Source organism: Aspergillus wentii (assembly GCF_001890725.1).
Source record: "Aspergillus wentii DTO 134E9 unplaced genomic scaffold ASPWEscaffold_5, whole genome shotgun sequence".
NCBI lineage: Eukaryota > Fungi > Ascomycota > Eurotiomycetes > Eurotiales > Aspergillaceae > Aspergillus > Aspergillus wentii.
This window is the reverse complement of record NW_024467836.1, coordinates 2054858-2067560: the sequence shown is the minus strand read 5'-3', so window position 1 is coordinate 2067560 and position 12703 is coordinate 2054858. Positions and strand designations below refer to the sequence as shown.

Sequence of the window (12703 nt, the reverse complement as noted above, 5' to 3'; positions counted from 1 at the left end):
TTCCTGAACGAGTTCCATTCAGTGACTAAGAAGCTGAAGTGAATGACCCTCTTGCATAAGACTCTCAATCCCACAATGATTACCGTTGATGGGACCGCTCAGCTCATCAAGCCTAAGATATGGCCACTGCAAAGCTTTTACAACCCCCACGCGATGATTCTCATCCGCAACCATCAGTGTACCTCCAGTGGTCATGACACCTCCTGGCACCATAACCCTGCCAATGCAACCACACACATCCCTGTTCAGACGCCTCGAGGGTGTGGGCTTAATACTGAATGGACCAGCAATCTGCGGCCTCATTAGCTCCATCTTCTATAGCGGTCGCTTAACCACTGCCATGCAGTGCATGTCCTCTGGGAATCTGCTCCACCATATTATGATCTATAGCCTCGCTGTTCGCCTGCTGCAATCATAGCCTGCATCAAACCAACAAAGCCCTGAATTCTCTTCTCGCTGGACAAACTTTCCTGTTTGAATAAGATGGCATTCGAAATCTGCAAAACGATAAGGCAAATTAGCATGATCCCATTCCACACTCGGCTTTTCCGTCGTCCTTACTGCAACGACTGACAAAGGGATATGTGCTACATCTTCGACTGATCGTGGAACCCAAGCCTGGTGACTCAATCTCAACTTCGACCCAGAAGGCCAATATCCCGCGGGCCCTTCGTCCCCCCGTTGTACGAGCTGCTTGTCCTCAGCCACAAGTGGGATGTGTCGACCCAGCTCCTTCATTACAGGGTGGTCGTGCAACGTCTATCGCTGGATTTGACTTTGGTGAATGGGGGATACAGGGGGGCCACTGAAGCTATTCCAATGAAAGACAATTCGTTCATCGAACACCATTTCCAGAGACCAGATGTCGTGCATGTTTCATGCTTGCCTTCTCGCCTGGGGCCATATGGCTGTTCCAATGGCTGATCCCATGGCTATAATTGAACCATGGCACATATCCATGATGGTGGGATCTATTCAATCGCCATCGCCCGAGATATTTCCTGCCAAACTAAAATCTTCCTCATTCCACTATAGAAGTCTCGTTGAACACTTCCTTCATTTGGAACACAATGATTTTCCATCAATGTATCAGCAACAGTGGGTTCGATCGAAAAATGACTTTTTGGAAATATCCAAGATGGTTCTTGATTGAAGGCCAGCATGCTATCGCGCAATTTGCTTCTGCTGCCAGCAGCATCTTCTTTCAGCATCAGCTAAAAGTTATCTTTACCATACCATCCGGCTTGAGAAGCACCGTGACCACTACCAGCACTTGCAGTACCCTTCGATTCCCCGCTAGCACCTTTTAAAGCTTCCGTCTTACTGCAGCCATTCCACGCTGGTTATGGCTCACCAACGTCACGAGCGGTGGCCGGCTGGGTGATTTTTGCCTTTTGACCCCGGATCTTCTGCGGACATAGAGTGAAACGAAATCCACTTTTCGAACTCACGCCGCAGTTAGAATGAGCATGTAGGTATCCTATTCTATTTGATGTCCCATGCTAATATCATCTTCAATATCAAAGAGGGAAACCGCGGCCTCATCTAATCCCCCTGCCCATTCTGTTAAAATCATATGTGACAATCAGAGCGGCCTTCTGCCTGGTACTAGTGGTCTTTTTACTTCCTGTTTCACAGATGAATTGCTTGATACCTGTTGGCCATCTTTTCCTCCTAATATCCTATTCACACGCTTTCGTGGCGTACGCTCAAAGCTTTTGCTATGGGCGAATTACGATGAGGGGAAAATACCAGTGCGAAAACCACGCTATACGCTTCCCACGCTGGATCCTATGCGCTGCATTCCAGCCTGACTCCGGAATAGTTGAAGACACAAAGATAGAGGTATTGTCTCTGTCCCATTTTGGTTTTGACAGGAAAAACATGCTCATACTGGAACGCGAAAGAAACTACTGCGGACAACAAGAATCCTGCTGGCACCGATGACCCAGTTCCCGCGGTCGACGGCGGTGACGATGGGGAGGGCTCCGACGGTGGCATTGCCGACCATACAGAGGGTACCGTGCCCACTAACGAACTCGTTCTCCCTGACGTCGGTACCGGAAGGTTGAACAAGCAACCGATTACGGTTCGTGAAGATGCGGCTAGGAAGCAGTTGACCTACAACGAGCTCACGGTAGTGGTGTACCAACCTTGGTCCGTTCGAGCTAAATTCGTGAAATACCTCTCTCACCGTGGTCATCAAACCAGGTCCGCCAGCACATTTGAAACACTGGTCCCCGCGATTCCAGCACATCCCACGAGGGTTCTACTTGAAGCCATCGGTATTATTGATTCCTGTGCCAGCCCGTGTGGCATTTGCTGCACTTCAGAGTATTGCTGGTATGGGAATGCAAGCGAGCTATGGCCGTTGGTGATTTTCTCTATCTTTTATGATATCCGTACTGATACGATGGTATAGCCTAAACAAAAGCCATGACGCTTATATCGACGCGTTTTCCAGTTATCCCAGCCATCACACTTTGAGCCTCTGAAAGTCCCGAAAGCCAGGTTGCCCCCCTGGGGCAGTCATCAAAGCTATGGCGGCGCAGTAATTAAACCATTTTCTACCCACCATAGCATAGAAGATGCACGAATACTCCTTGCTCGATGATGCTGGCTTCTCACTATTCTAAGCGAATACAAATAGAGGACTAGGCATGCGGAATAGCGCCAGTGACGAACTACAACCACTCCTTTCATGCAGTCGGTTTCGGTCAACTCGAATTACTATTGATGACTCCTTTTATACCAGAGCCTGTTGAATGGTTTCCTGGTTGCGCAAACAGTTACTTTCTTCTGCAAGCTCGACGGAAATGAAAACCAACACAGGCGGTTTTCGGATACTGAGGAAGAACCGATTGTCCATCGAGTATCCATGAATCGTGAACAATTCACCACATTGGTGGTCTCGTCAAATACCCAGCGACATGCAAGAAGATGTGACATAACGAGCATGGTGCGGTCGTTTATCGGCACCTTCCAGTCGTGCAAGATCATATCGGAAAACATGGGGAATCCCATAAAGACGATTAAAAAGCGCCACCCAGCCTACTATCCGACGATAATATTACCCTGAATACAAAAGGGAATAACACGGTTGCTGGACCCATTTTCTGCTCTTTTAGGTCCGGATATATATATATATATCATTGACAAGCCTTATCACTCAAGAGATGGAGTCAAGTACTTGAACGCGACGTCAAAATGAACAAGGGTTCCATGCCGAGCATAACGTCGGCCGACCAGATACTTGACCATTACTATATATTCTCGCTAAAAACCCTCGCGACTCTCAAGCGATATTCAAGATGGCTTTGAAATTATTCGTCTGTGCTCTAAATACTATACTGAAGTTATTTCTGGTGGTTATTAGCATGGCAATTTATCAGATGCCATTCGCATTTCAATAGCAAAGCCCAAGCTATAGATGAGATCACGCCAATTCAATCTGAGACCCTTCTTATCCCTGCGCAGCTGGTATGTCTTTCTTTTAATTTCTATCTATCTTTGGTCCTTTCTAATCTCGATATCTTACTAGGCAATCGTACTTCTGTCGTCGCGGACTACTTCTTGTGGTATACTCATGAAGCTGTTCAACGGTGAGAGCGACAAGAAAACACTCGAACGGAAATATGTATCCACGTGGGCTGGCAACTATAAGTGATCGATAACATTTGAAACATTTTACAAGATAGGGTCAGACCGATTAAAACGACTCTGCGTCGGGCCTTTGCGGAAAAGCAGCGGATATGTCTTCAATCGTGCTGTATACCGACTCTCAATCGCGAAGACAGCGGAATATCGGCCTCAGCATGAAAGCAGTTATACAAAGCAAATGACTAGAACAAGCAGATCATTGGAGAGGTGCATGTCTTCTACTCATATATAAGGCCTTCAGGCACTCCTCCAGCACACAGCCTGGAGATCGGGCAACACCTCAGTCGGTCGGGGCTTGAGCTTGCTGAGCACGCTGGGAACGTTGAGCACCCCGAGGAAGCCGAAGATTTGAGAAAAAGGACGAATTATTATCTTTGCGTGAGCTACTCTGCTAATACGTTTTAAGTCTGCAGTTCTAACAGCCGCCTAGCAGATAAACATATTGATGAACCGGTTGCTCAGCCTGACTTTGGCACCTGGAATGCACATAGACTGGGAGATCCCAGTCGAGAAGATCACCGCGCAGTCTACCTCGAGAGCAGGAGAAAAGTTATTCATTTTTGCCAGACATGGAAAGCGAAATGTAAGTAGGAATGTCTTGGTATCAGATTAAAGTGATGATATTGATTCTTATGGACAGATCCTCTCCACATACCCAATTACCCGTTGGCTTCTGCCGCCCAATAAGCACATGATGCTGCCAGGATTGTTGCATGTCCTGCACAGCACCGCCCACTCCCACTGGAATTTATTCTTGAAAATTGAGAACGAGATCTCATGCAAACGATAAGATGGTGCTACAACCCTATCCGGTAAGGGATGCGTCCATGGGTCAGTGGTATGTGGCATAGAGGAGATGAGTGCAAAAGAGGAAAGTCTCTATTCTATATTCAAAAGAACAGTCAAGGTATGTCGGTTGTCCCTTTCCATCGGGCATCAACTTGCTGAGACAAGGACTATAGGAACAAGTTTAAAACGAGCAAATGAAGATAACACTGGGAGGCGAGGCACTGAATGGCAGAAACGCAAAGCAACGAACAGGACTGTCTTTCTCCCGGCTTGCCATCGGAGCTACTCTTTCTTTAATTGCAGTGGCCCTGGTCAGATGGAGAGAGAAATAGAGAAAAATTGACGGTGGAAACGGATTTCAAGACCACACCGATTCTGGTCATTCTACCTGGAAGTTAAATGTGGTGGTATTGATCTATCACCAAACACTGAGGTTTTTTACAGTCAACGTCGTTCCAATAGCACTGCTCAATAAAGCCGGTCTTTTCTCTACTGCAATATCGAAATATAAAAACCGTGAGTATCAAACCCGAACAACACCCCAAAAGCTGTCCTCTGACTGATGTCCCTCCCAGCTTTAACCCAGGCGCAGAATGGTCGGTTTCTGGTGGCAATACAACAATACACCTAGAGTGGACACTATCGTTGGTTTGAACAATTGGCAAACCAATATTAAATGATTCATATGAAAGCTCCCTTTCATGTGCTGTTTCCTAAAGATCCCATCCAGGCTCCACCATCTTCAATTCATGTGTGGGAGCGGCAATACTTAGACACACCCCCGAGAACGCTCAGATGAGTAAAAGAGACCATAGGATTTTCAAAAACCAGCTCAACCCAGGTTGGGCTTTCTTTCCGGCAGACCTCGACTTTTTCATGGATGGCCACTTGACATGCATTCATACATCCTGGGCCGTTTCCCAATATCAACTACAAGCGAAAGTAAGTAATCCATATCATCCCCTATTCATGGCCATATGCTACATAAGACACGCTCATCTGACTCATGAACAGTCTGAAAAAATGCGTAACTGAACGCCACTTATATATGATCTCTGCATCAGAAGAATTCCAAATAATTACCCACCATTGCGCAACTCTGCTATCTGAGAAGCTAAATCCTACGCGATGAAGGGGCATGGGACCCCCCACACGGACAATATGGTCACCACGTTCTGTCATCTGCCATTATCCCTTCGGGCTGTGGTTGACAAGATACTTTGAGAAATCAAAATTCGATGGTCAGTGTTCATACGGAGGCCAATGAGCGTGGACTGACAGAGACTCGCCATAACTAGTACCAAATCGTGGCCTGGAGACATCAAAAACCTGCAAAATCTCCCACATGGCACATCGACAATATATATACGAATCTCTATTCGGAGTCTGCAGACGAACCCAGGGATAACCTAGGTACAGTACCTTCCATTGCAGACCTGAATAGTGCTGATTACAAGTACTCTAGAAATGCAATGGTACCTCCAACGAGGCATATTAATCCTGTGCAACACCAGGGCTATCATGACCATCAAGAGGAATGAAAAGTCAAGGCGGGTGGGTGGATGGGTCATTGTATCTACCCAAGAGGCAATCTTTGCTTCATGGATGCAGATGGGAATTGAAATGATGAGTGTATATGTATACAAGCGGGTATGCCCTTCTATTCCACCTTCTTCCGATACTAACCTGTATCCCAAAGGTGATAAATTCATCCGGATGGTCAAACATCGAGAACTAGGTAGCAGTACTTGCGCCGAAACCCGGTGTCATTCCGACTCAAAACAGGACATCTCAAATAGGCCCGTCGTGAAGAATCGACGCAGCAGTGACAGTCATAAAGAGCACCATTGATTTTGTTGCTCTGATTTCCCACTGTTGCTTTCTTTACTCATGATTACACCACAGGTTCTATACTGGTCTTTGTATGCCCAACTTCTAGACAGTTGGGGTTCGCAAAGATTACGAGAATCAGAGGTTGATTACCGTGAGCCAGCGGGCTGGCAACCTTCTTTGCTTTCCATGGCCATCAGCACGCTCCCGGATCCCTTGTCTACGGTGCTGTTGCTATCGGGCGATACATCAAATTCTACAGATACAATTACGGTCCTCGAGCCTTTGGAAGCACAGTTAGTTGAGTGGCTGTTTGTCCAAGAGCAAACACGACTAAGATTCAGACTGTCCGGCTCATGATAATAGTGGATTTTCCGTCAATTCCTCGGATGTGGACATTACCTACAAGCCCGGCATACCGCAGTCGGCCTCATTGGCAGTGGTTCCCCCCGAGTCTTAGGAATAGATCCGACACAATAAATCCAGGAAAGCGAATCGTTGGAGTGGATCAATAATCATATGAAGACAAATAATTAGCAGTTACCAAATGGAGGCTGCAAGATTGGTCGCTATATTTCAATTCCTGTTTTGCCATCTAACACCTCTATCAAAGCACCAGAACCACTGAGCGCGGAACATGAATATTTGGATAGCGCGATTGGTGCAGGAAAAATCTGGCTCCTACGTATCACTCGGATGCCAAACCACCCAATCCATGCTGCAAATCTACAGAACCTTTGGGAACCAGACTGCAGCGGTTCAGCAGATACGCGAGCATATTCGATCGACTCCAGTCAACTGCTGATCCACGGCCACGAGCTGGCAGCCACCATTACCCAGATAGGCCAGCAGATGGATGCTGAGCGGAGCCAAAACTGTCTTTCCGCATCGTAAGGCACACCAGAACACTAGAAACACTTCAGTTGTCACTCAGAATCTGGTTGATTTAGCTGTCCGTAGGATAGCCCAGCCAACGGTATCCATTCTACAAGTCATGCAAACCAAGCATGGACACATTTACAAGCTCGATGCACTTACCTAACAATATTACAACTGGGTGCGACAGGATTCTCGAAGGCGAAGACTGTGGAAGAACAACATGTGTGATGGGTCATGACTTTCTGGAGGTCAGACTTGATAGCTATGCAAGCGGACACGACCACTGTGTGAAGTTACAGCAGGAATTTCATTAGAATGAGGGCTCATAGTCGTCCTCGATGGATATCAGAGATTAAGGATGTGGTTTAAGCACACACCAGGTCCTTGCCAGACTGAGGGGGACCAGCTTCACTAAAGCCTCTTTGACACTGGTGCTTCAATGGCAATACAATGAAAATGACTCTGGGCTAGCGCATATGGAACATTCAAAGTCTGATTGGCTTTGTTGATGTTAGCATGGATCATAATGGCACTGAGAAAGATGCAAGCTGGACCATGTACAGTGATGTTGAAGCCTGACTAGGGGTGAGTATAGCACTTATATCCCTATGATAAAGTGTGCTAATGAATTATAATACAGTCTACTGCCATTACTCTTACTACAAATGCTATACTCACTCTTGACCTCATCGCTCCTGCTTTCATCCTCATTCGACCATAAATGGCTAATGATGGCGACTTCAGCAAGACGAATGGCACAGAGGACTTTAGAGCCCTATCGCCCGGGTATGAACCGTCTAGGAAACTTTCCTTGTAGAACGTTACCACGATATTCCTACAATATGGATTTATCACAGTATATCGGGAAATCCCTAGGAAGAACAAGTCCTACGAATACACCCTACAGACGTCCAGCATGCGTTAAGACCACTGGAAACCTCTCAGTCCTCAACCTTGAAGAAATAACAATAATCGTTATGAAGCGATTCAATTATATCTGTCTTACAGATTACGGAAGAATCGAGGACAAAAAATGGTGATCTTTACTAACCAAAGAGCCGTCTCAATGGATGAACCATACATGCTGCGGCATCGTGCAACAGAGTTTTGGCCATGGCGTTTGCTAATGTCTGGCTGTCTTCGATGGAAACAGCCACTGGGAGGATTATAAAATAGCTTTTATTAACATTCTCTCTAGGTATTTGTCATTTAATCACATGAATGACCATTGCTAATACTTTGCTAGTTATCTATATCGTGGATCCTCAATCAAATGGATCACCACACCTGAAAAAATTTGAATCCAAAGCCAAAAATATATAAAACATGACAAGTCAGACCTGCAAAACTACCAAGCAAACAGGGTTGAATACGCTTGGGCTAAGCATTGTTTGGAGAACCCAGCACACAAAAGAAAGGCTAAACGATATAAAAGCCATTCAGTATCGACATGCGTTATATACAAACCGTCATATGAATATACGCAGCTAAAACAGACAGTGATGATATGAAGTCTTATGGTATCACAGTTCCCACGCATGCAACGAGCGCTGTTGTTCTGCAGTATCACTGGACATAGCAGGGAACAGTCTGAAAGACTCCTAAGTCTGCGATTAAAATCCGACTTCGAATCGCAAGGCTCTCAACATACGAGATATATCAGAATGCTAGTGGCTTTTCCTTCCCAGATTTCCTCTCAAAATAGCTGATACATCGCCTCTGGCACGCAGAAAATGATGCAAAAAGAAGAGCCTTAATTCATTCCTGTGCCTCGTTTCGGTTCCCGGCTGATATCTCGCTATGTGACAATGCTGCCATGCCGAGACAACCCATCTATCAAATTTATCCGTGTGAAGAGACCCTGGGGTAAGTCCATGATGGACTGGGCGTTAGTTGAAGCCCTGTATCGGTTCATGCATCGTGTGCTCGGTTTGTCCGACAACCACCGATCTTCGCTGTATATATTCGGATCGCCACGAAGATGGCCAGTATGGGCGTCACCTACGTTTGACTCATACGCCAAAATCCCTCTTAAACAAGGCGAAGAAACTATAAAAAAGGGGTTCATTGAGGTGTATCGGTATGACGAATAATCCAAGACGGGGTCTAAAAAAGGCAAACGTCTGGTAAGACAATCTGCTCACCTACCGTCCTGCTGCTGGGGCAGCCAGCCGGAATTGCATGCGCAAACAGTCGCCCCAGATGCCAACAATTGTTCTCTTGTTAAAGGGTCAAAGTCACATGAATTCGAGGTGCTTCTCGGTTTGGTCTATTGCTCTGCTGTTAGATTGTCTATGCATGCGGTCGATGACCCTGCTTGTCCTGGGTCTAGCATCCTACGATACTCCGCTTCATTATACAAGTCCTACTATGCTATATATGGACAGAGACCGATCAGAGGCTGCTGTCTGGTCGTGGCGGAAATCCAACTGATTACTTCTGAGGCTACAATCGAACTGCAGCCGTATGTACATGGCCTGGAGAAGATGGCAGCACCTAAGGGCCTGTAGCTTTTCAGTCTGATGTTATGACACAAGCACCTAAAGCGCTCTCAACAGTCACGCACAGTCTCACGAATATGGCCGACCAAATCCTTTCCAAAGTAGCCGATATATGCGAAGCCACATGGTCAACCCTTCCCTTTACACCACTGGTGATGGCTCATGGTGCCATTCTACTGCATCGACTGTCTATGTTTACTGAAAATGCCACTATATCACAGTACGATTATGATGTGGTACCATGAATCATTCGAGGTGGTATATGCGGAGATGAGATGGGAGCGATGAACTCACTCCATGTGAACCTTCCTCCTGATAATTAGTCGTAGAGACAGTCAACATGGTACTAGCTGTTTTGCAGTTCTGACTGACATAAAACCACAGATGAGCTCTGGAAACTGCCTCCTTCATGGCCATGGTGCATAATCCTCTGTGGTTACATCGGCCAAAGATCTGCTCAGCCACCAGTTTTACCCAAGTTACACATTGACATCTCATATCTTGGAGATGAACCAGCTTCTGTCGCTTAAAGAAACGTTTCTATTTGAAGGGCATTCACAAAATAAACAGAACCGAACATACATTGATCAACACATGCGGGCCTTTGGCTCGCTCATACCAATGAACCAGGAACTGCCAATTCATCATCGTCAATCACTACTGGAACTCGCTATACATGGCTAAGAGAGCTGAATTAGCCTTCAAGAGAGAAATCTGCGCTCATCTGCGGCAGTTGTCAAGTCTAACTATGTTGTGATCTCATACGTTGGGCCTCAGGTTGGGAAGCAACTCATCAACAATCCTCGCCAGTTAGCTGGGCCTGCAATTGCGTCTTTTTTCCAACGAGGATCTTCGCAAGTTGGTGGTGAAGGTTACTGAACAGTTTCATGAACTTGCCACCAAATATCTTGTTTCTTTCATGCCAGACATCTAAGAAGCAACGAACTGGCGGCCACAACCAACAGCCCTGAATCATTCTTATGCAGCCAGCATTCTCAATGGCAAAAGGATCAGCTACACGAATGGATCTGGGAGATTGGGCAGCCAATTAACGAGGAAATTGGAGAAGACATTGATTATGTACTGGATACATCCCTGCTCTGAATGGTAAGTAGGTAGATTCCTGGCAATATTCAAGATGGTTTAACTAACATTACCCCCGGATGAGAAGCAATATATAAGTTTGTTATGGAAATTTATAGCACGGCCTGACTCAACAGTCCCTCATACTGGATTGCGTGACTTGAACTGTCAAGAGATCGGCATGGATATCAAATCGGATAGATGAACTTGGGTATATTCAATACAGCATCTCCCTTGGCATACAGCAATTGCTCACTGATTCAGACAGAAGAATCCAGCATCCTCTGTTCAATAGTTGATAGCCGAACTGCGACCAAAGAGAAACAGCAGTGAAATAGTGGCTAGCAGTTGCTTTTGCCGTCGTTATACCAGCTTCTCGGACGCTAGTGGGCACGTTTCACTTGCGACTCACAGCACTGCTGTGTTTCTGTATCAGATACGTTCGTGTGGATCTATCCGGTCAAGACGCTGGCAGTTTGTCAAGATATCTTTGCATTGCGTGTCTTTCAGCATACAGCTCTTGCGATCCTGTAAGTCATCTTTCAATCCATAATATAATTGATGCTGACTGCGTGTCTTAGGTTACTACATCATGGCACGATAATACCAGTTTTGGGAAACAGATCTCATGGCTCGGTATCTTAATTGTTAGTGTTCTCTATCCCAGCAGATCTTCTTTGTCCATTCTTATAATTCAAGGATATCAATAGCTAAACCAGGGATACACAGACGACCTGGAGTACCCCAAACTGGGTCGCCAGCCAAATTGAAGAACCACGGCCACGACTCAATCTCACCAGACAGAACTTCAGAGACACCGTTGGAGTTCGAAAACGAAGAAATGGGCTCCATCGTGAAAGTCATGTCGGTCACCCGGATCGGCGAAGCCTTCAATGAAGTGTTCTAGGCAGTCCATCGTCACAGAAAACGAGGTTGAAACCAGTCTCGGGCCAGCGGTGTTCAGCCCAGGAATTGCCGCAAGTTTATAGCCTCAGATGAAGACGAACGATTGTGCCATTCGACTACAACTATCCGACATTCGAGGTCGTTGATGATCCATCGTCGTCGATAAGCCCTGGATGCTGTTATCCTAACGGCCTCTATATAACAACTGAGTTGTTTTCAATATATCTCTTACACTTACCCTACAAACGCATAATGTAGTACTGAGCCTGGGTTTCGCCTTGGCCTGTCCCAGCCACCTACAAGTTGGGGCAATGCTGATTGAAAGATGCCTTTCAAGATATAATACTGCCCATGATTTGATAATTGTCTTTGATCGAAAGTAAGGGGCATGACTGCATGATGTACGTATGCATCTACACATCCTCGAGGATACAAGTCGGCGTTATTCCAGTGCATGCCGACTTTAACCCTCTCCTGCTCGTCCATTCAATGTCTTCCACTGGTTATTCCCGCGCTATACTTGCATTTCAACTGGGATATGGACTTTGGTTTACACAAACAGAAACTCCCAGACCAAATAGAAAAATCACTTGTGGCAATGGAAAGACCACAAGGATCGGAATAGCAAAGGGTTTCTGGCACCTGAACTGAAGCCTCATTGCAAGGCCCCTTCCTAAACATGGAGTGAAAAGGTCTTATTCCTGCCAATTGTCGATAACACAAAAGACTTCTATCAACGGCATTGACCGCGGAGGCATCAAAGTGGAAAACTACCCACAAATCACCACATTCCCATCATACGAAGATAACAGAATAATTCTAAGCTTACATCTTCGATATCACAACGTGAATAACACCGAAATGACCAACAAAATTGTCTCTTCCGGTGAGAAGATTATCACTGGCGGTGAGCAAATGCTCCAAAATTTTGGAATTGGCGTAATCTTCGCCATTGTGGGATCAGAGATACGATATTCAATTGTGAACTACACGCCTCTGTACAGGATATAGCCTCTTCAAAGCCAGCAGACAACCGAATTTCTTCCGATTACAGC

General features: G+C 46.0%; 1 protein-coding gene across 1 annotated transcript; it reads right to left on the bottom strand.

Moving 5' to 3' along the window:
• Positions 1-7111: 7111 nt before the first annotated feature.
• ASPWEDRAFT_29567 (uncharacterized protein) lies at positions 7112-8241 on the bottom strand (the record flags this gene model as incomplete). The annotated part of the gene is made up of 5 exons (XM_040833301.1): positions 7112-7187; positions 7318-7441; positions 7608-7737; positions 7837-7993; positions 8210-8241. The coding sequence occupies 5 exons, from the start codon at positions 8239-8241 to the stop codon at positions 7112-7114; spliced, it is 519 nt and encodes a 172-aa protein (XP_040688093.1).
• Positions 8242-12703: the final 4462 nt, after the last annotated feature.